This window comes from Copadichromis virginalis, linkage group LG7 (assembly GCF_057382275.1).
Source record: "Copadichromis virginalis isolate Kocher_CV1m ecotype Utaka linkage group LG7, C_Virginalis_male_GT1.1, whole genome shotgun sequence".
NCBI lineage: Eukaryota > Metazoa > Chordata > Actinopteri > Cichliformes > Cichlidae > Copadichromis > Copadichromis virginalis.
This window is the reverse complement of record NC_140624.1, coordinates 67,069,725-67,093,171: the sequence shown is the minus strand read 5'-3', so window position 1 is coordinate 67,093,171 and position 23,447 is coordinate 67,069,725. Positions and strand designations below refer to the sequence as shown.

The 23,447-nt window shown below is 41.8% G+C and overlaps 1 protein-coding gene and 1 non-coding gene across 3 annotated transcripts; one reads left to right on the top strand and one right to left on the bottom strand.

Annotated features, from left to right (window-relative positions):
* Nucleotides 1-12,486: 12,486 nt before the first annotated feature.
* trnar-ucu (transfer RNA arginine (anticodon UCU)) lies at nt 12,487-12,578 on the bottom strand. Its single transcript is given in 2 exon segments — nt 12,487-12,522; nt 12,542-12,578. It is a non-coding gene; the product is annotated as a tRNA-Arg (tRNA).
* A 3,413-nt stretch (nt 12,579-15,991) lies between these two features.
* Nucleotides 15,992-22,120, top strand: LOC146706674 (E3 ubiquitin/ISG15 ligase TRIM25-like). Of its 2 annotated transcripts, XR_014921597.1 has the most exons (3): nt 15,992-16,060; nt 19,382-21,126; nt 21,351-22,120. XR_014921597.1 is itself a non-coding variant. In XM_085464884.1 (2 exons), the coding sequence occupies exon 2, from the start codon at nt 19,389-19,391 to the stop codon at nt 20,967-20,969; it is 1,581 nt and encodes a 526-aa protein (XP_085321010.1). In that variant the 5' UTR covers nt 15,992-16,060; nt 19,382-19,388; the 3' UTR covers nt 20,970-22,120. The 2 variants fall into 2 exon arrangements, 1 of the variants encoding a protein (XP_085321010.1); XM_085464884.1 differs by having other exon boundaries at nt 19,382-22,120.
* Nucleotides 22,121-23,447: the final 1,327 nt, after the last annotated feature.

Genomic DNA, 23,447 nt, shown 5'->3' with positions numbered 1-23,447 from the left:
CAACTATCCCATGTGTTACAATCTAAAGACCAAATTTTTTTGTGATGATTTTTGAGCAATATGAGCAATTTTATATGAACAATGAGCTTTGTTCCTCAGATTGTGCAAACTATTATCTATACTTTTTAGTGGTCAACTAAACTGCAATAAGGTCAACGTTAAAAGTGAAACATAAAATCAGTCCTAGAGCAGACTCAAACTCCAGTCCGGTTTTTAAAGGATACGTGGATAGTGTCAGGTTAGAAGGTGAATGAGGATCCCATATGTAGACTCATGAGCAGCATGAACTGCATGTCAATACTTTCATCTCTGAGATGGCTGCTCAGTTCAAGCTGTCAGCTCAGCAGGAAGCCAGCAGCATGAAACATTTTAGCTGACACACAGATATGTGCTATCACGATGTTACTTATTACTGAAGGATAATATTTCAAAATGGGACTTTTATTTCCTTTCATACACACAAATTTTGATTTTCTCTGTAAAAAATGCAAGGAAGAAGAAAAAAGATGTGAAATATTTATCTTTTAGTCATCACTGATTTCATGTCAACAGAAAACTACCCACTTAGTGTCGGAGAGTATTTGTATTTTTTATTTGTATATTTTGCATACTGGTGGAAAGAACTGTTTGGATCTGGGTGTGTTAAAGTGAATTTACTCGTACTCATGCTGCCCCGATGTCATGCCAGTGCATAGTGGGAATGGCATAGGCACCGATCGGTTTTCTATCGCCCATTTGCTGGGAGTAAGGGCGCCCTCCGTTTGTGAGGTGCGCCTGCTGTTTGCTGCACAGGGAGGAGAGGGCGGGGCGGCGGGGGATTCTCTGGCTGGCTGGAGCAGCGTCTAATAACCAACTCGCAAAATAAAACAAAATCAAACCAACAAACACGAAAACACCAGACATTATAATACAGACTTATTATATTGCAAAAACAAGATTGAGCCAAATCCAACAGTAATTATCTTTGGGATTGAAGGAAATTGCCGTCCCGGGTTTCCTCCGTGGCGTGAGCGATAAGCAGAGTTTTGTCCTTTCCTTCTAAGATTCCTAATTATTTAAAGTAACACTCAGGTATGCCGTTCAGCAGGTTAGTTACAGCGCCGGGAGCAGCTTGGGAGAACAAGGAAACACAGACTGCTTCAGGTTGCCTTCCCAAATCAACTCAAAGGTTTATTTGATACACAGCAGTTTATATAGAGAAAAAAAAGGTTCGTGTGTCAGCTTTCCCAGTTCAAACCGGTACAGACTAAATAAGGAAACGTCTTCCTGCCTTCTGAGCAAAGTATCCCTTGTGTAGTTTATCAGTTCAGCTATAATTTATGATCATCCCAGCAAAATACACTCCTAGACATAAAATACAGAGTTCTTTCATTAGTGAATTCTGAAACGAACCACCTAGCCTTTAACGAGCCTTTTCCAGGAGATAAAGAAAAAGGGAGGATGGGAGTAAGGAAGTGGTCTCATCTCTGTGGTGTTTTCGACCTTGGGGTACCAGCCTGTGAGTCTTACACCTTAATTCTTGGGTCACAGAGAAAGAGAAAAACAACTAGTAGATGGGCCTTATTGAGTCCTTTTCTGTATAATATCACAATAAAACAATATCCTGTAAATGCTACTATGGTATCAAAATATCACAACAGTTCTCTCCTTTTATCATGAAATGATAACATAGTATAAAGACAGAATGTAATAACATAATATAAAGACAAATCATAAATGTGAAACAAATCATAAATGTAACTAGTCCTTTGAGGAAGCTTAATATCAAAATTTCAAAAAGAAGAAAAGAAAAAGAAGAAAACGTCATTCTTTTCTTAGACAATCGAGTAATTTACAATCTAATGCTCAATACATACATCAGGATCATCATTGATGACATCTGACACATAATCTGGGTCAATTTGTGCCAATTGCAAATACATTGAAGTAGCTGTACTAGTAGCTATACGGGTTATCATTGAACGTACACAGGGTACCACACAACAGACAATAATCATCAAAAACATGCTGCAACGGTTACAAAGGCTACAATTAGTTCCTTCCATCTTCCAAACGTGTCCTGTAGCCACTTATGTAGCCACTGACCGTGGCCTGTATTGGCAATTAGTTCTATCTGCAATGCTTCAAGTTTATTCATAGCTTGTGTGAATGGACCGTTAGGAGCGGTATTATTGGGAATGAAAGTACAGCATACATCAATGGTTACTAAACCACAGGTACCGGTCCAATTAACAGGTAAAGCTAATCTAAGGGTATTATTGCACAACCAATAAGCATGTGGGATTGGTCTGGTCAGGCGCGTGACCATGTGTGATTTAACTAACTCCCCCCCAGTCAGTATCATTTAAGACACCCTCTGGGGGAACAATGATCGATTCTCTGCTCGAACTTGAACTGTGTGTGTGTTCCTCCAGATATGATACAACTTCAGCCACAGAGACAGCTAGCCATGTCTCATTACAGCGTGCACCTGGGGAGTCAGAGAAGAATGTATAGTTATCCTTTGTATAATCTATGTGTGTGTCTGGGCCAGTTAACTTTAGTCTGCGCAGACATATCATACTAGTATTAAAATGGAGAGGGATCTGTCCTAAGGGCAGTGAGGGTTTTAACCTATTCTTAGGGCGTTTCATTGGGGCGCAGGTCCCTGCGGTGTCATTAGATAACTTCAATAATTCGCCTAATGGAGTCTCAGGGTTAGTTGGTGTGTGTGTGTGTCTAAGTAGGCAGTCGAGAGGGCTCAGATTCAACTGTAAAGTGTCTTTAAAGAGAGCATTATCTCCGCCGATTTTCTCTAGTCCCTCAGTGAGGGGGAAACCGGATGTGGGGTATCCTACTATTACCTGTTCTGGATTAGCCTTTGAACAGACATAACAGTTACTGTTTCCTAAATCACGAGCGGCTGTTCTGGCATTTTCATACCAGGCGTTAGCTCCTGCTCTAGAGGGTGCATAAAATGGTTTATTAGTGGCGTCTATGTTGCTATTTACTGATTTTAGGGAACGTGAGGAGTGCATTAAGTAGGTGTCTTGCAAAATGGAGCATGAGGTATAGTCAGCAAAATATAACCTGCAGAAATGTGAACATGGTTGCAGTCTACAATACAAAATAGCAAAGAGAAATCCTAAGGTTAATGCGATAGATATGATAAATAACCTAAATATATAAGACAATATATAAGAAAAACAGTTCTTCAGTTGTCTCCTGGCCTGGTCCCAGGTTCGAGAGACACAGAATAAGCGTCGTATGATGACAATGGGCATTTCATTTTCTCCATTATCAGGATGGAATGAGTCTAGCTTTATCAGATTAGACATCATGTGGTACTCTCGGCTTTCTGTTCCTGCTGGATGTTTGAGTACCTTGTTGTTGTTCTTTCAGACGTTGTGTGTTAATCAGTGATTGCGTGTGTGTATGTAACTTTTGGATCCGGGCGCTGGCTCGCCTGAGATGTCATCTACCCGTGTGTGTTTATTTGCTCTAGTTCCGGGCGCTGGCTCGCCGGAGATGTCATCTGCTTGATCCGACGCCTGAGATGGTCCGATTGGGCTGGTCTTAACCCTGCTGGCATGAATCCACTGAGGTTGTCCGTCTGTGAGGATGCTGGTTCTTCGTCACTGCCAGTACAGTCTGGGGCTGGAACACGCGCGGCCTCCCAGAGAGTCCTTGGTTTTAGTGGCTTCTCCAACATGCATCTCCTTGTCTCCACTGGTGGAACTGTGGAGGGGAAAGGCTGAGAGAGACAAACTTTCTGATAGTTATTATTCAGTTTTTCTACCAGGTTGTGAACATCAGTGGACAATGCAATATACATCACCTTCTACTAGCGGTGCCCCTCTGGAAGCTGACCATGGTGTTGGAAATAGTCTTATTTCAAATGGAAATAATTTGGTTACTGCAGATTGAGTCATTCTAATCTCACACAGGACTTGAGTAAGTAATTTGACCCAGGTCATTAAAGTTTTAGCACACTTTTGAATTACTTCTAATGTGAATGAAGATCCTCTATCACTGTTAATCTGGTGAGGTATTCCGAATCTGGGTATTATTTCATTGCTCAACTTTTGACAGACTACTTCTGCAGTTTCTTTTGAGGTTGGATAAGCTTCTACTCATTTACTAAATTGATCCACTATTACCAGTAAGTACTTGATGCTTCCTTGTGCTGGCATATGTGTAAAATCAATTTGTAATGTATGAAATGGAAAATCTGGTTGTGGTAAATGCTGATGTTTTGCTTTTGAGCTACCTACATTAGTTCGTGCACATGTTAGACAGGTTGCTAATATGCTTTTTACTGCATGTGATGTTTTCTCAATTACAAATCTTGATTTTATTGCCCCTATTACCCCTCTTTGTCCGACATGACTCACACAGTGAAAATGTCGGGCAAGGACTGGCATCAGGGAATATGGGAGGGCAATCAAACCCTTAAGATTTTGTATAGGCCATCTCTGTCATCTAAGGTACAGTCATTATTCTCCCAATAGGTGTAATCACATGCAGAGGCTTGCTCTTGTATGAATTTTAAATCAACATTTGTGTCTAAATAGTCTGGGAGTGTAACAAGTGGCAGCTGTAGGGGCACAGATAATACTTCCTGCGGCGGTGGGAGCTGTGATGCAGCTGCAGCCTTGGCTGTCACGTCTGCTAAGGCATTACCTGTTGCTTCGTCTGTGTCAGCTGTACTGTGTCCTTTCGTTTTTACAACTGCAACGGCCGATGGCAGCTGTATAGCCTGCAAAAGTCTTTGAACAAAATCACAATTTAGCAATTTATTTTCCATCAGCAGATCTAAATCCTCTCTGTCTCCACAATGTGCCAAAGTCATGCACAACGCCAAATGCATAGCGGCTGTCTGCGTAAATTGTCACATGCTTATCCAAATGGAGCTCACAGGCGCGTATTAAAGCCATGAGCTCTGCTTTTTGTGCTGAGTGAAATGGTAATGAGTGAGCCTCTAGTATGATGTCAGGCACTGTTACCACTGAATAGCCACAAAGAAATGAGTTGTCATTCGGCCTTGAACAGGACCCGTCCACATAAACCGTGGCTGAGTCTGGGATAGGTGTTTGCTCTAAATCTGGACGTGGTGCTGTGGATTCCTGTATACGTGTCATGCAGTCATGAACGTCAAGCCTGTCTGAGCCATCCTGTCGGTCAGAAGAACACAGCATAGGATCAATAAATGTGCTGGCGAATCAGGTGTGCTGCTCGCTTTTATAGTGAGATTTGCATATGTTGTGTAGTTATGTTTGCTAGAATGGTCGTGACCTGGTGATTGGTGTGTAGAATAGTGTCATGTGAGAGTGTGAGCTTCTCGCAGTCCCTTATCATGATAGAGCAAGCTGCTACTGCCCTCAGGCAGGCCGGCATTCCTGAACAATTCAGGCAGCACCTTTGAGTGGCGGAGGTCAGCACTCCCTGTAATGCATTGAAAGAGGCAGTCATTTCTGTGGACCACAGTATTCGAGGAGGAAAAGAACAGTCCGGTATCCACTGTCTGCAATAGTTCACCATGCCTAGGAAGGACAACATTTCCTTCTGTGTAGTGGGACGAGGGACGGAGGTCACAGCTTTGACCCTGTCTGCAGTCATGGAACGTTTTCCGTGAGACAGTGTGAATCCCAAATATTGAACAGAAGTCTGACAGTACTGCATTTTCTTTGCTGATGCTTTGTGGCCAGTCTTTTGGAGGTGCTGGAGAAGCATGTGTGTAGCAGTTTGACATAGTTTTTCACTTTCAGCACAGAGGAGGAGGTCATCCACATGTGGATCAGGGTGCAGCCCTGGAGGAGTGAAGCACCATTGAGAAAGCAGCAGAGCTGTCTATCATGCCTTGGGGCAAAACGAGTCCAAGTGTACTGCTGATTTCTATGTGTGAATACAAATAACGGCTGTGTGTCTTCATGCACAGGTACTGAAATCCACCACGGTAAAGTGTGTATGCAATGCATGTCAATATGCTGTGAACATCTGAAACGAGAGGTGGCAGAGGAATGTTGACTGCATTAATTTGCCTTAAGTCTTGTATGAAACGCCATACGCCAGGTTTGTTAGGCTTTGGCACAGGATTGACAGGAGTGTGGGCTTTATTGCTCCTGTAGTCAATAAATCTCCTATCATGACATCTAGGGCTGCGGCTTTTTCGGCAGAAATGGGATGTTGCTTGACATATACTGGCTCGTTGTGTTTTAATAGGTGTACGTGATAAAGTCAATAAATCATATATCATTCTCACTTTTTGACCATAATGTCATATTCTGGTATTCAGCTGGCAATGTAACTGCAGAAATAGTACAGTGGATAGGGTAGGTTAGATCTATGTGTCGACATATTTCGTAACTTATGTCTGAGTTATGTAACAAAATCACTGTTTGGCCTTCACTTGTGTGAGCAGTTATCATGTTGTTGAACAGTGTGAGAGAAACAAAAGTGTGGCTCCCAGTCATGGGATTACCTGGTAGTGGCGTCTGTACACGTTTTTTTTTTTTTTTGGCACAGTGTGTGACATAGAGTACCGGACAAAAAGGATGTTGAGTTCATTCTCTGCTGAGGGTCCAGCTGACACAGAGGATGTTCCTTCTCCATCATGTCGGTACATAGGGCAGAGAAAACATAAGCTGTTATCAGTGTCAGCAAACATTTCACCCTTTATGTTAAATTAAATACACAAATTCATTTTTGCTTTGGGTGTCTGCGGCTGCTGGAAAACTGAGCTGAATTTGCACCTGTGGGGCCATTATTGCATGCTTCCCTTTGTTGCCAGTTACCTTGTCTGGAAGAGCTCCGCTGACGCCTAGTGGCAGGAACTTGTACTGCGTTCTGTGGTCGAGGCGCGTGTGCCCTGTTGGTGGCTGCAAAGCGACATTCTCTGGACCAGTGTCCTACCATTCCACAGCAAAAACACACATCTCTACTTTTATCTTTCCGTCCTCTGAAACTTCCTTGCTGTGCTGGAGCGGGTAATCCTGCATACGTTAGTTTCTCACTTTCCTCTGAGCCTTCTACATCAAAATTCAACTTTATCTTAACACTTTTAGCTTTCGTGGTAGTATCTGCACTGGCCTTCAGTTTTACTGACCTGTTTTCTGGCGATAATCGTTCGGGATAGGGCTCCGGAAATAAATTAGAATGCGTTGTACTTACAGTCCGTAAGTTGTAAACAAAGTCAGTCACATAAGCACTTCCGCATGTTCTGGATACGTGATCATGGACGTCTTCACCGATTCGCGGACGTAGGTTACACGTAACCGGAAATGGGAGTTGTACTGAGCCGTTATTTGAGACTTTATTTTGTATTTTATTAATTTTTGGTTTTACAGGTATTTTAGATTTTTTATCGGACCTGTCTGTGGTCTTTGAATTATTCTGACCCATGTTCAGTGATTTCCAGAGGGGTTTACACGCTAGGAGGATTTAGGTTAGTATTTTCGCTGCGGCACAGCTGAGGTCACTTTAAATTTATTGCTAGCAATTTTGTTTGTGTGAGCAACTCTCACTTAGCGAGCAACTCCTCGCTTAACAACAGGCAACTCCCTGTGTCTTTCTGCTTTTAATTTACTGCTTTTAACCCTTGAGACCCGTGTTTTGTTTTGTTTTGTTTTGTTTTTTTTTTTTTTTTTTTTTTTTTTTTAAAGAAAAATTAAACAATTAATTATTATTATTATTATTATTTTTTACGTATAAATGTGTTGTGTCTTTCCACTTGATTATAACTGATTTATTTATAACATTTTATATAAAAGAAAAACGAGAAGCACATTAATTCATAGTAATTTAACATAAAATTGTTTGATAGTGTTAATTTGGAAAGCCACAACTCTAGCGGGTCCACCAACACCACACAAGGGTTAATTTACTTTATTCGGGGACTGAGGAAGTCGTCAGTGTATCTCTCTGGATCACTAAGTGAAACTTCGTCAGCATATCCCGTTTTTTTTATGGATCGATCACTGAGAGAGGTATAATAGGTCTTTATATAAATATGAAAGACGCATATTTACCTTCTGTCAGTCATCCCACTTCTGACACCAAAATTGAAGGAAATTGCCGTCCCGGGTTTCCTCCGTGGCGTGAGCGATAAGCAGAGTTTTGTCCTTTCCTTCTAAGATTCCTAATTATTTAAAGTAACACTCAGGTATGCCGTTCAGCAGGTTAGTTACAGCGCCGGGAGCAGCTTGGGAGAACAAGGAAACACAGACTGCTTCAGGTTGCCTTCCCAAATCAACTCAAAGGTTTATTTGATACACAGCAGTTTATATAGAGAAAAAAAAGGTTCGTGTGTCAGCTTTCCCAGTTCAAACCGGTACAGACTAAATAAGGAAACGTCTTCCTGCCTTCTGAGCAAAGTATCCCTTGTATAGTTTATCAGTTCAGCTATAATTTATGATCATCCCAGCAAAATACACTCCTAGACATAAAATACAGAGTTCTTTCATTAGTGAATTCTGAAACGAACCACCTAGCCTTTAACGAGCCTTTTCCAGGAGATAAAGAAAAAGGGAGGATGGGAGTAAGGAAGTGGTCTCATCTCTGTGGTGTTTTCGACCTTGGGGTACCAGCCTGTGAGTCTTACACCTTAATTCTTGGGTCACAGAGAAAGAGAAAAACAACTAGTAGATGGGCCTTATTGAGTCCTTTTCTGTATAATATCACAATAAAACAATATCCTGTAAATGCTACTATGGTATCAAAATATCACAACAGGGATCTCCAAAGAAACACAAAGTTTACGACATTCTCAAAAAAGGTTTATGTCATATGCATTGATCATCGCAAAGAAACTGATCCTGCTGCTTTGGAAAGGCAAAGAGGTTCCTGTGTTAAAGATGTGGCTTGCAGAACTTACAAATACTCTTCACCTTGAAAAAATAAGATATACCATGAATGGCAATGTGAAAGATTTTGAACTAATTTGGCACCCTTTACTTTCATATCTTGGGAAAATAAAAAATTTTGGCAGTCGGGGGATTGGGGCCCATAGAGGGTGTTTTTGTTTTTTTTTTGTCTTGTTTTGTTTAGAGAAAAAAGGGGCATAAGTTCTATTAATTTGTAACAACTGTGATACTTGCTTCTAATAAAAGATATTTGGAAAGCTATAATACAGACTTATAATTTCCACCGATGTTTTTTCGAAATTCTATCCGCGAAAAGTGAGCGTGAGAGCCCTCGGTGCACGTGCTCGCTGCTGAAGTCAAAGTAAACTTTATTATCATCTCGCCTATATACAGTACACTATATAGAGAGACGAGACGACGAGGCTCCAGTTACAGCAGTGTAAGTAAACAAACAATAAATGTAAGAAGAGTAAGAAAATAAATATACACTTTAGGACTCGGGGTAAAGGGGCGCCAGAGGGAGTGTTTGCCCAGGGTGCCAAACAGGCCAGGACCGGTGTGGTGTGTGTGTGTGTGTGTGTGTCTCATTTGTACACAGACACACCAGATGTTCCCGTGCTGCTGTTGCAGTTGCAATACAGTGTTACCTAGAACTGTGAATTACTTTTTATTTTTCCGACTTTGATGCAAACTAACCTGTAGATGCCGAGGGGTAAAAATCTGCATCTACATCACAGCGTTTATTCCCCCCCCCCCCCCCCCCCCCCCAGCTTCTCTCAGGATTTTAGCTCTTTTCATTGTGAGCCATTAAAACCGACTCAGACTTTCAAGCGACACTAAAAGTACAGTTTTAAATAGCAGACTGTTAACAAACCCCACCGCCAGGTCTTCAAGAAACAAATCTAAATGTAAAGTAATAGAGCTAAAATCATCCCTGGTTTTCACAGACTCCTTAAATATTCAGCCAAATTTCACTTTACTTTTTTGACAGTGTGAGTTGTCCATCTTTATATACAGTCTGTCTTGTGATCCTGACGCGACTGGTTTGAGGTCTCGTCCACGCATTAAGTATTTTTTTAAGATGCAGCTTTCGGCCCCTCGCAGACGGTTCCAGATGACTGAAAATGGGCCTCATTCAGAAATTCAGGAGCCATTTAATGTCACGATCCCCCGTGTTTACATGGTTTTCTTCACGACTTTAAGCTTGTGGTTATTTTGCCAACTTGTTGGTTTGGCATGCTCTTAACAGCACTTGGATTGTGTTTTTGCATTTAACGCAGACACAAGTCCACGTATGTGGAACTAAAGCAGTAGTAGAATTTGGACCTGGTCCGATTGATTGGTGTCCCGGGAGCTGCAAAGATGTTAATGGAACAGGTGTAATATCACCAAGAAAGCTTTTTGTGCGTCCGTCCACACTGAAGGGGTTTTTCTGCAGGGAAGCAGTGGATCACCTGGTTTTAAGAATCTTCAGCTGTTTACAAATTCAGGGGGAAAACGTGCACCTAACCACACCCTGGGGGTGTAAAGGGGCTAAAGGAGCATCATATTGGGGGTCAGAGGTCACTGGAAAATTCTCATAAGTAACCTTTAAAGATGTAAGAAACAAGGCAAAGCAGTTATTTACATCCTGCAGTCACAGCAAGATTAGAAAACTAAAAGCAGAACCCTTTTTTATGCTGTGTTCTTCTTCAGAATCTCCTCAGAAACTTTTTTTGCCTCTAAATATCCACATTTTTGTAGTTGGTCTCTGTTTTTTTAAAGATGTTGTTTCAGAGACACTGGACCAAAACAGTAACATAACACAGTGTAGAACAAAATGATCGACCAGCGCAGTTTTAAAGGATACGTATACCGACTCGGTGGTTTCCATACTTAAGATTATATCATATAGATAAATTTTTCATAATTCCAGTTCTTTTTAAATTTAGGAGACATTACCTGTTCCTGTTTAGCTTGGAGCACCAGTGCACCAGACTCATCACACTGCTGTGGTCTTAAAAGTAAATGGCCTGCATTTGTATAGCGCATTCACACACAGGTAACGGCTACATTGTAGCCACAGCCACCCTGGGGCGCACTGACAGAGGTGAGGCTGCCGGACACTGGCGCCACCGGGCCCTCTGACCACCACCAGTAGGCAAACATGGGGTTAGTATCTTGCCCAAGGATATTTGGCATGCAGCCAGGAGACAGCCTGGGATCAAACCACTGACCTTCTGATTAGTGGCTGACCTGCTCTGCCACCTGAGCTACAGCCACCCCGAAGTAGAGAGAAGAACATGCAGGAACTTTGCAGGAACCTTTGGAGGAGCTCAGGGTGTTTTCACTGTTGGGACTAGGGTCTAAGTTCTAGGGGTTTTGTTTGTTTTTTTAAACTCTGAAAGTCCCTGTTCAGGAGGTAGCCCCACCCCAAAAAATTCCTGAGCTTTTTTGGGGGTTGGGTAGTTGCTTTCTGAACTTTTATGATTGGTCAACTATTCCTAACATTTTAAGCTAGTCTATGTCAGCATCTGCAAAAGCTTTTAAAATCATTTTGCTTTCATTTTGGTCGAGCATTTCTCGGCTCATGCCTTCAGTGACTGTTTGCAAAGTTGTAAATCACGAGCAACAGCAGTATCGTTGAATCTCTTCAACGCTGACTGCTGTTATGCAGTCCCCTGTCCCTCACATTACATGCCATTGTCGTCTGCATTGTTGTATAATCTGCAGCTTGGGGAATGACGTGTAAAAGCTTCCTTGCGTCCATGCAGAGGCCTGACTTTCTTAATCGTCACAGGTCCTCACACCACAGTGGAAATGCAGAAACCCAATGATCTAATGGACCTTTTAGTTCCTTGAAAGACGTTCCTGGCACTAAAGGTTTTTGGTAGCTGCAGTCATGTCACCTAGTTACAAATGGAGGAACTGAGTGCTGAGAAACCACCCTTAGATCTTGCCGCCTTTTCGTTGCACTGTTGTATAAAAACGTGCTGAATGTTTTAGTTTTAGCTGCTTTTTTTTTTTTTTTTTGGTAACGTATTTATGTTTTACGGCACTTTTTCCCGTCCAGAATGCATCCTAGCTCTACCTTGAAGGACGTTTCTGAAAGATTTTAAACCTTGAATAAAACCTTTCTTTGTTTAATTGTAAACCTTTTTTTTAATGATTTCTTTGATGTCTGTAACGGAGAAAATCACAATGAATGTCAACACTTTTATGTCCATGTTTTCATTTCAGTTCCACTACACTCATCCAAACTATGCATGGGAAATAAAAAAAAGTTCTGAGAGACACTGATGAGAAGTGTGGCTGTATTTCTCTCTTTGGTGTGATTGCATTTCTTCAACTTTTAGGGGCAGCTTTAGTAGTTGTTTGTGTAAATCACAAAGGTTCTACTTTGCAGGTTCTGTTTAACAGTTTGTTAATTTCACATAAAATATAGTATTTGTATATAAAGCAGAGTAATTCTGCCCACTAAGAAGATGCCCTCTAGTGGAGGGTATCACAAAAAGCAGCCTGAAGCCATAGTAGGGCGTGATAGAATCTGTCAATGATTTTGTTTATGTGAGTGATGGGTCTGTGTTTGACCTGACCACCTTAATAAAGCTGTTTTCCAATACTGATCAATTGAAGTGCTTATTAATAGAACTTAAATTACAGGCACTGACTCTGGTGGGACTCGAACCCACAACCTTTGAATTCCTTCCTCTGTTCTTTGCTAGAAGTCCAACGCGCTATCCATTGCGCCACAGAGCCCTTTGAAGCTCAGTTTGTCATTTTATTGTTTATCTATTGATTGATTACTTTGAGGTATGAATGGCCGAGCAGGTACGGGTTGAAAATTCATATTTGAAACATAAGGCCCGTCCTTATGTTTTCAAATCTCTTTTTTAAAAAATCCAGCACCAACATAATGTTAATGTTTGGGGTTTTTTATGTTATGTTTGTTGTAACTGTGTGTGAGCAGGTGAGAAGCAGCTGCTCGCTCAAGACACCCTCTAGTGGAGATGATCCCAAACAGCAGCCTGCAGCCACAGAAGGGCATGATAGAATCTGACAGTGAAGCACAGTTGAACTTGTTTTTAAACCTTAAATATACATCTCAAGTTCTCCAGCATCAGAGTGTGATGTTCACAGATGGCTGTCCTCCATGATGCTCTGCTCCAGTGTAAATGACTGCGGCTCATGTTTTTCCTTTTCATGCATAAATGGAGTACAAAAATGACATGAAACTGGAACGTGTGTTTTTGATTCAAAATGCTTGCTTGGGAAACTTTGAGAAAAACTTTTTGTAGAGTTTTACTCTGTGTTAGAGATGAGTCAATATGATGAATTCATTAGATAACTGAGATTAAGATAGTCAACACCCCTGCTGATGCATTAGATTCTCCACATATAAACTGAACATAGAAACAAATCATAAGGGGTCCCTGGATGATCTAAAAGTAGATGCAGTCATATGTTTTTCTGAAAATGTGTAAAGGTTTTAAAACACAACTCCTGATTTACATGTAAAATACATATTTACTGTTAGTGGTTAACTAAGCTGACTAATTGAAATTAAAAAGGAAGCTCAGTGACTGTACCACATATCTTCAGCAGTGCCAAGTGAAACAGCTACATGAGTCACATGTATAACATGATTGGCTGTTCACAAGGCTGCAGGCAGATCTAAAGAGGGTGAGTTAGACAGTATTGGTAAAGCACTTTCACATCACTGAACCAATGAAGTGCTAATTAATAGAAATTGACTCAAGTGGGACTCGAACCCACAACCTTTGACTTACTTCCTCTTTGCTCTTCTAAAAGTCCAATGCGCTCTCCATTGCACCACAGAGCCCTGAGTGGAAGCAAAAGATCAAGATTTCACAGCCAGTGCAGGTGGACTCATGTTAGCAAAAATGGACGTGTGCAGGTCTGTGGCCTCGAGGGCAGATCTACCCTAAAATTATTAAATTAAAATAAGGTGGCATTAACACTTTGAGCTCAGCAACAATTAAAATTAAATATAAGTTTTTACAGTAAAACAATATATAACGACTAAGAGTTTATGTTTTTTCGTGTGATTTCGGATCACTTGTGTCAACACAGTGAAAAAATAACTGTAAATTCAGACATGTGAGGTTGAGCTGAAAAGAATGATACCAAACAAGGCAAGGTTAAAAAAAATACGATGAAATGAAATAAAATAAAACCATCTGAAGATGAACTACAAATGTAAGATTAAATTTAGAATGGCCAATTATATTTTAGACCTCACAGGGTTAACCCAACAACTCATCAAACATTACGTTTACATTTTTGTTCCTGACAGCCACCACACGTTGTGCAGCTTTCTGGATTTTATACTTCCTGGCAAGGGTGTAGATTTGGTTTTGGCGTTGGTGGGGACGGATGATTCAACCACCGAACTCTGCCCTGTTTCTTTTTTTTTCCTTTTTGTCTTTGCTTCTTGATTAAAAAAAAGGAGAATTATACTTGCCTACACATGCTATTCTACATGCTTTTAAACCATTTAAAATTACAATTCATAGTTTTATATGTGAATTATATAATGTTAAATTACTGTTAAACAAATGACTGACTAAGTATTTCAGGCTTTAGTTTACTTCAGCCATATTCCATATAAATCAGGTATCATACAAAAATAAAAATAGCTTAAAATACAGTCATGACAATAAAATAATATGACTTGAAGGACTTAACAACATTACTTCAATTACATTACACCAACATCTCTGACACATTAGCACTAAGGAAACACTGAGTGACCTGCTGGTTTTTGTCCATAAAACTACTCGTCTAAGATTACCACAAAGTAAAAGATCTCTCAGCAAAATTATGCAACATTTTAGTCACTATTGCCCCGATCAACTCAGTGAGCTGGGATTTTTTATTCTCAACATGAACTACTGTTACAGCAACAGACACGGACTACTGGTGTCCCACAACAACTCAATGTCCACTATGTGAAGGAGCCAAACACATGCCTGCTCCTCTCGTTAACTGAGATAAACTGCTGGCATATTGGTTTTACATCTATACTGTCCAGTGTCTCCTGGTGGACATACAGCAGCATTGTTTAATCTCATTCGAGTCATTGTTGACCTTAGCCATGTTTTTAGTCTTCTGAGAGCACTGAAGCTTCTTTCAGCCTCAGTACCTGCGTTTTATCCTCAGATTAAAATTATTATTCTGTGCTTGATGTGCCTCACCTTTGGCCCTGGCTCTTCCCCTCCCTCTGACTGCACTAGGACATATTGCCACCTGATAAAATGACACATTGATTCGTGCCATATAAAAAGTGAGACATGTCAATTCAGATTCTTTGTCAAATATACACTAATGAATCAATTTACATCAGCAGCCTAACAATTGTCATGATAATAAATACTAGTTAATCTATAGCACCAAACCATCAGTCAGTCACCTGTGACCTCGCCTCTTCACCTCTGAGCTACAACATGGCAGAGCTGCCTCTGTCACCTGATGAATAACAGTGAGACACTCCACATACATGCAGTCACACATGTGCTTCAAATACAGTCATGAACCATCAAGTCATCCTCCAATTCCACCTGTGATCTTGTGTCACCATTACTCTCTGAGCTTTGTGTTGGTTCTTCTGTCACCTGACAAATAGGACATACATGACAATAAGAATAAAATGTGGAGCTGCTCAGTGTTTCTGTCACTTTGTGCAGATCTTGACTCATCAGTAATGTTTGTAGGCTGAGTGCATTTTTAAAACAATTTGTGCAAACTGCACTACAAGGTGGAATATTTGCAAAATCATAAATACCTCATGATATATTGTCTCAAAAATGAACCCTATGAATATGTCAGTGCCATTAGGATGAAATTATTGTGTCACCAACATTTTAACGTTAGACATATAATTCTAACAGCCTCTGTAAACTAATATCCCGGCTCGCTCGAGGCTGCCGTTTTCTCTGACACTTTCAATCAAAATTAGAAATGCTGCTCTGAGACTGAGAGAAATAATAGTGCTGCATGTGGTGCAGTTAGTTTCCAAAATACTTTTTCCATGCCAGCCTAAGAAAATTTCTCTAGATCTGCCCCTGCACAGAGCTGGATTAATCGGCTGTAAGAGGAGAAGAGCTTCAACGTCATGTTCCTGAAATGAAACTGAGGGTTTATCAGACCAACAGGTGGCTGCAGACAAGTGTCTCTGTCAGTCAGAGAGACTTTCTCAGCAAAGCCTCTACAGAACAGCGGTGAGTGCAGCAGATTCAATTTAAGGATTGAAAATTCAGCAATGATGCAAAATTCAAGTTTATTATTCTGTGCTGTGTCTTGTCAAATTAAACTCTCAGTTGCTGTCAAAAGCAAAGGTGGGAAAATTATAAAAAATTAGAATTTTGTACAATTTTCAGGTATCTGTACTTGACTTGAGTGTTTTTTGATGCGTGCCATAGTCAGGGGTTCAAAGTGGGACAGTGTTTTTTGTTTGTTTGTTTTTCTGTTGACGCAAACACCGGAACAACTGCATGTGTCCATAAGTTACGGTATTTCAGCATCGAGCTAGCCCTACTGAAGAAGAGTGCACATGAGGGAATTACTTTCTTTTTAAGTGGCAGGTAATTTCAAATACAACGTTTCTATTGTAAGAAGTGTCACCTGGCAGTTTGTTGCCTTCTGTCGTGTGATTGGCAGAGGAGCTTTAAAAAGGTAGTGGGTGTGTGAGGTGAGGTCAGCTCTCCTCTGTGGGAATGATTTTCAATAAGACACTTCTGTTGTTTGATTCAGATTATTTAGTATTGTAGCTGCTCATGTTTAATTAGTCTGTTTAACATTTGTATTGTATCCCATCAGTTATAATTGTTCTTGCACAGCTCTCTTTATCCAACGTCTTTTATCACAACAGTGGTCACAAACTGTGTGGTTTTTCCGAACAGCAACACCTGGCGCTAATTGTATCTACCTTAAATACATTCCCAGAAACACACCAAACTGTAAAATACAAAAGGTGACCCCTATTTGTACACATAAGGTAACAACACAAAAAAATGGCCCCTACAGGTCCAGCTGCTGTATTTCACAGGGAGAGAAAAGAAATAGAACTAACTTCTTTCAGAGATGGAGAAAGAAGAAGAGAGGTAGATTTAAAGGGAAGGACTGCTCAGTGAGGTTTGATTAACTGGAAATTTAAAGCTTACATGTAAGTCCTCATGTTTTTAAATCAGATATTGTGTCAAGTCATGATAAATAGGTTTGTTTGCGGCCATCTGCTGCACATGCTCCACCAAGGTGTCACTATAGATCAGGGGTCCCCAATTCCAGTCCACGAGGGCCGGTGTCCTGCAGGTTTTAGATGTGTCCTTGATCCATCACAGCTGATTTAAATGGATAAATGACCTGTTCAACATGTCTTGAAGTTCTCCAGAGGCCTGGTATTGAACTAATCATGTGATTCAGGTGTGTTGACCCAGGGTGAGATCTAAAACCTGCAGGGACACTGGCCCTCGTGGACTGGGATTGGGGACCCCTGCTATAGATGATCCCATCATCCAAGTAGGCAGCAGCATATGCAGCATGCAGCCACAGCGCCCAGTGCATGAGGCGCTGGAATGTGGCCGAGGCTCTGAACAAGCCGAATGGAATTGTATTGAACTGGTACAGAGTGGAGAATGCCGTTTTTCCTTGGACTCTGCAGACAAGGGAACCTGCCAGTAGCCCTTGGTTAAATCCAGTGTCCAACTGGTCAAGGAGTTCATTGACCCGTGGCATGGGATATGCATCACAGCGTGACACTTCATTTACTTTGCAATAGTCTACACAGAACCGTGTAGACCCATCGTTCTTCACCACAAGAACGATGGGGTTACATCGACTCTTTTATTATTCCCATTCTTAGCATTTCAACCAATTCCCTTTGCCTTTTATGTTCAGGAAGCCTGTAGGGCCATGAACATGCCAGGCTGCATCTCAAAATGATTATTATTCAGCTGCTCCACCAGCCCGTCAGTTTGAGGGTGGTAGACGTTGGGCCCAGTCAATTTATTGCTCAATAACTCGCACAGATCCTTCAGTGTGCAAGACTTTAACAACGTGCCCTGGTCAGTCAATATTTCTTTCGGAATACCGACTCGGGAGATGACCTGAAACAGTGCCTGCACCACACTCTTTGCAGAAATTGCAGTGGCACTGCTCCAGGGTATTGCATTGCACAATCCACCAGAACTAATACAAAGCGATAGGCGTGTGCATTCTGAGAAAATGGCCCGATGAGGTCCATGCCGATGCGCTAAAATGGGATCTCCATTAATGGGAGTGGGTGCAAAGGTGCTTTTGGTATGGCCGGCTGGTTAACAAGTTAACATTCTGGACAGGATGCGCACCAGCAGCGCACATCTGCTTGGATTCCAAGCCAATAAAATCGGGTCATTATTCACTCCAGAGTCTTGTCATATCCCATATGCTCTGCCATGGTGTATAGTGAGCCGCCTGGAAAATAATTTCTTGGCGGCTTTGTGACACCAACAACTGGGTGTGTTTCACAACTCACTCGATATAACCTATCTTTCCACAATACGAAGCGCAGGTAGGTCCACACGGCTTCAGGGCACACCACATGACCATCAATGTCTACCACTTGGTCGAAGGCTGAGCGTAGGGTGTCATCACGAGACTGCTCCAGTGGGAAATCTCCCATGGTGGGAATTTCCAGAGATGATGGGACCTCACTCGAAAGGCCCACCCCGGCCCAGTAGGTCCAGCATGGCCCAGCAGACAGTTCCCCCGCGACGTCGGCGGCAGACTCGGTCCCGCAGTCTGAGCCTCTCCCGCCAGTATTGGTAGTAGTGGTGGCGCCCACTCCGCCAGAGGCCACTGTCATGCCTCTGCAGTGGCCTGGAAGGTCTCCAGGAAGACCTGGGGATTGTCCCCTTCCCCCATCCTGTGCATCAGCACCGTCAGTTGAAAGGGGGTGTAGCGACACCGCAGCCCAGACCAGCTGTGAGGTGTGGTTCCTCCCCTAGGAACCACACCTCACAGCGTGAGACTCCCCAAAAGTTGATTCTGTTCATCTGGACGTTTTCAGTGGGAGAAACGTTTCGTCACTCATCCAAGTGACTGAAACCAGCCCACTGAAGGAACAATGGGCTGGGAGGTCAGTTCCTTCATCATTATTATGATGATCGTTAAAATGCAAATTCTCGTGACTATTAGTCAACAACCACTGGTCAATGGCCATGAGTCCCATTCACAGAGAGTTGGGGAACGGCTGCAATCACAGCATTGTAAGATCATGACAGATGTACCCTTAGGCCCCTCCTCGATTTAGAGATGGTCGTTCCCTGTTCGTATAAATGGCCTCCTGGACTCTGACAACAGTACTTAAACTTTTACTAGATTACTTTTTTTTAACAGTAGTATTTGTACTTCTACTTCCAAAATTAGAGGTGAATAGGAGGAAGAAAACATAACAAAGAAATCAAGTAAATTATAGCCTCCACACATTGTCTGACTTTTGTGAGCTGAATTATTGAACGATAATGCAGTTACAGTTTTTCCTTTCTCTCCATTTATCCCCCCAGTGTGGACATGTCTGCTGCCAGCTGTCTGCTGTCTGAGGACCAGTTTCTGTGCTGCATTTGTCTGGAAGTGTTCACAGATCCAGTCAGTACACCATGTGGACACAACTTCTGCAAGAACTGCATCACTCAGCACTGGAACAGCAGTCCTCTGTGTGAGTGCCCCATCTGTAAAAGGAAGTACTACACAAGACCCGAGCTCCATGTCAATACTTTCATCTCTGAGATGGCTGCTCAGTTCAAGCTGTCAGCTCAGCAGGAAGCCAGCAGCAGCAGCAGCACGAGGAGATCAGAGCAACAGTCTGCTAAACCAGGAGAAGTTCTCTGTGATGTTTGTACTGGGACCAAACTGAAGGCTCTGAAGTCCTGTCTGGTGTGTCTGACCTCCTACTGTGAGACTCACCTGCAGCCTCATCAGACTGTTTCAGGCCTAAAGAGACATCAGCTGATCGACCCTGTTAAGAGCCTGGAACGAAGGATATGTTCAAAACATGATAAACCGCTGGAGATGTTCTGCAAGACCGATCAGATGTGTGTCTGTGTTGTGTGCTCTGTTTCAGACCACAAGTGCCATGATGTTGTTCCTCTGAAAGAGGAATGCAAAGTGAAGAAGGCAGGGCTGGTGAAGAAACAGGCTGAACTTCAAGGAATGATCCTCAAGAGACTGGAGAAGATTCAAGAGGTTAAACGCTCTGTGCAGCTCAGTAAGGAAGAGGCAGACAGAGAGCTGGAGGGGGGTGTTCAGTTCTTTGTTGATTTGATGGAGTCTATAGAGAGAGGTCTGAATGAGCTGACAGAGGCGGTCAAAGAGAAGCAGAGAACAGCAGAGAAACAGGCTGCAGACGTCATCAAGGAGCTCGAGCAGGAAATCTTTGAGCTGACGAAGAGAAGCTCTGAGATGGAGCAACTCTCAAGCTCAGAAGACCACCTCCAGTTCATCCACAACTTCTCTTCTGTGAAAGCTGTTCCACCCACTAAAGACTGGACCAACACCAGTATCCATCCACCTTCATATGAAGGGATGGTGGTGAGAGCTGTGAGTCAGGTGGAGAAGAAGCTAAATGACCAGATGAAGAGTCTGTTTGAGGACGAGCTGAAGAGAGTCCAGTGGTACAGATGTTATGCCATGCTTGATCCTGATACGGTTCACCCCAGACCCCCCCAGTATAAAGGGAATGATTGTAGATGTGTGTTATCAAATCTGGGTTACTCTTCTGGAAGATTTTATTTTGAGGTCAAGGTTGACAAGTGGTCTACGTGGACTTTAGGAGTGACCAGGAAGGATAATGTGAAAGGACAAGTCCAGCTGAGTTCTAGCAACGGTTTCTGGACTTTATGTTTGTGCTCTGATGGGTATGTAGTTTCCACGGAGCCGGCAGTCCACCTGTCCCTGAGGTCGAAGCCTGTGAAGGTGGGGGTGTACGTCCACTACGACGAGGGTCTGGTCTGCTTTTATGACGTCAGCACTGCAGCTCTTATCTACTCCTTCTCTGACTGCTCCTTCACTGAGAAGCTCTACCTGTTCTTCAGTCCCTGTTCCAATGATGGTAATAACATCCACACTGGTGGGTTCGGCTGCGTAATACAATAACCAGAATGATAATGATGTGCACACCTTTTTCATATTTATCAACTTTTTCAAGATTTTGTGTCATAATCTTTTTTTATGATGTACAAGCAGTTCCTTTAAGCTCCTAAGACCCAAACTCCATCATGGCATTAATTTTGAATTTCTCTTTGCTATTTAGGTCTGTGAAGGTTCTCAGTCATCCAGGTCATCGTAGTCAAAGGAGCTTGCAAAGAAAAGCGTCTGGACTTCTTTAAGTTGCTTGAAGACGTTTCACCTCTCATCCGAGAAGCTTCTTCAGTTCTAAGGTCAAATGGTGGAGAGTCCCAGATGGGACGTCTTCAAGCAACTTAAAGAAGTCCAGACGCTTTTCTTTGCAAGCTCCTTTGACCCTTTGCTATTTAGGGTGATTGGGACCTGATGAATGTAAAATAAAGAAATACGTGATTTTTTCTTTTAGCCTGATTTTTGTTTTTGAGGAAAATGAGATCCACATATGAGGACATTTAAATTTCGATAGAACAGTTGCAGTATCACGGCCTCGTAAGTGGACATCTGGCCCTTGTAGAGCAAAATAAGGTATTTTGAATGGTAAATGGTAAATGGCCTGTATTTGTATAATTCAATTCAGTTCAGTTTTATTTATATAGCGCCAAATCACAACAAAAGTCACCTCAAGGCACTTTACTTAGTCCCTAAGGACCCCAAAGCGCTTTACACATTCAGTCATCCACCCATTCACACACACATTCACACACTGGTGATGGCAGCTACATTGTAGCCACAGCTGCCCTGGGGCGCACTGACAGAGGCGAGGCTGCCGGACACTGGCGCCACCGGACCCTAGACGACCCAAAATGTGATGTCCACATATGTAGACACCAGATCCTAGGAAGTTAAAACTGTTTAAACATCACAGAAAAGGGAAATGTGGAAAAAATATGGATTCTTTGTGTGTGTGTGTGTGTGTGTGTGTGTGTGTGTGTGTGTGTGTGTGTGTAAATAATCGAAGCCAGAGTTTTGAATTTCTGTAGAATCTGAATCTTTGATTATTATTCTATGTTCTGTTTGGTTCTTAGTTTATTATTTACTTAATTGTCCCGTCCTGTTCATGTATATGTTGAGGTTTGTGATCTGGGAGAAGCAAATAAAAAGAATTGCTTTGTTTCAGCAACTCTTGATGAAGTTTCTTGTACTCAATAACTGCAAATAAAATGTCCTTTTGCAAGGGAAGAAGTTGTAAGGAAGTCTGTTTGCAGCACTTCTGTTCCAGCCATCACAGATAAATAAATTCAGTGGCGATCAAGAAATGGAACTGGAAGCACAAAAATGGTTAAGCTACAAACCAGAACAGAAATAACATTTACCAGCATCCACAGCATCCTCTGAACTGGCACATTACAAACACTAAAGGAAAAGCAAACTGTCAGAAACTTTGTTCCAAAGATTTTAGTGCTTTAAAATGGTTTTTATGACAAGTTTGTGTTTTTCTGAAAATGTGTACAATTAAAATTTTATAAAAGTCATGATAGTTTTATTTGACTGTTAGTTTTGATTATGTACAGTGCTGAGGAACTTTATCAGACCAAGTGTTTTTAAATCGGCCAAAAAAAAACTGTTTAAAAGAAGAAAACTGTTTGGCAAATAAACAGAATTCACATTTTTATACTAAAATCTGAGCCATCACTCACCGTACAGCCTTATCATTTTGTATAAGTAGATGGGTTCTTTGGCCAGCTGAATGACCATGAACCTAAAAGTATTTCATGTATTTAATTGTAAACATTGTTTTGTCTTTGTTGCTGTTGTGTCATTTTTCCTTTCACATATTTTCCTATAAAAGCAACGCGGTGGTGATGTCAGGAGGATTGGTTATCCACAGGAACACCACACACTTGACCATCAGTTGATCAAAAGGAAGAAGACGTTCAATGAACGCAAAGGTGTGCCAAAGACTCACAGGATTTATCTGTACAGTGAACTTGAGATGACCACCAACACTGGCATACACATTCACAGTGTGTATCAGTGTTGTTGAAGTGTGAAGATGTGGTTCAAGGGTCAATATTTACCAATAAACGTAAACAATGAATTTTCATCAAAGAATCATGTTGTCATAAAACCTTGAGATATTTGTAAGGAGAAAGGATTTCTTCATGTTTTGAGGAAGTGCTGAAGACTGAAGTGACAACACGTTCTCACTCCCAACTCGTCAAACGTGTGACGCATGGTCAGGCTCCCTCTGCTTCACTTATGGACGCGCAGGGTACCCCTCTGCGTCGGGAATTGACGTGAAGGGTCCTCCGATTGAAGAGATTGCCGCGGAAGTGCCTGTTGTCGGTATATTTAGACATTTTCCAAATCACATTGTAGTGACGTATACAGAACACAATAAATTATATAATGTAAACAACTACCTGAAAAAAAAAAAATATATATATATATGTAGTATATACATTGGGTGAATGTGCAGTAGTAGCAGCAAGCAGGTGAATTCTGTAC

What these genes read in the sequence shown, in the direction of transcription:
- LOC146706674 (XM_085464884.1), top strand. Translation starts at nt 19,389, where the DNA reads ATGTCTGCTGCCAGCTGTCTGCTGTCTGAGGACCAGTTTCTGTGCTGC.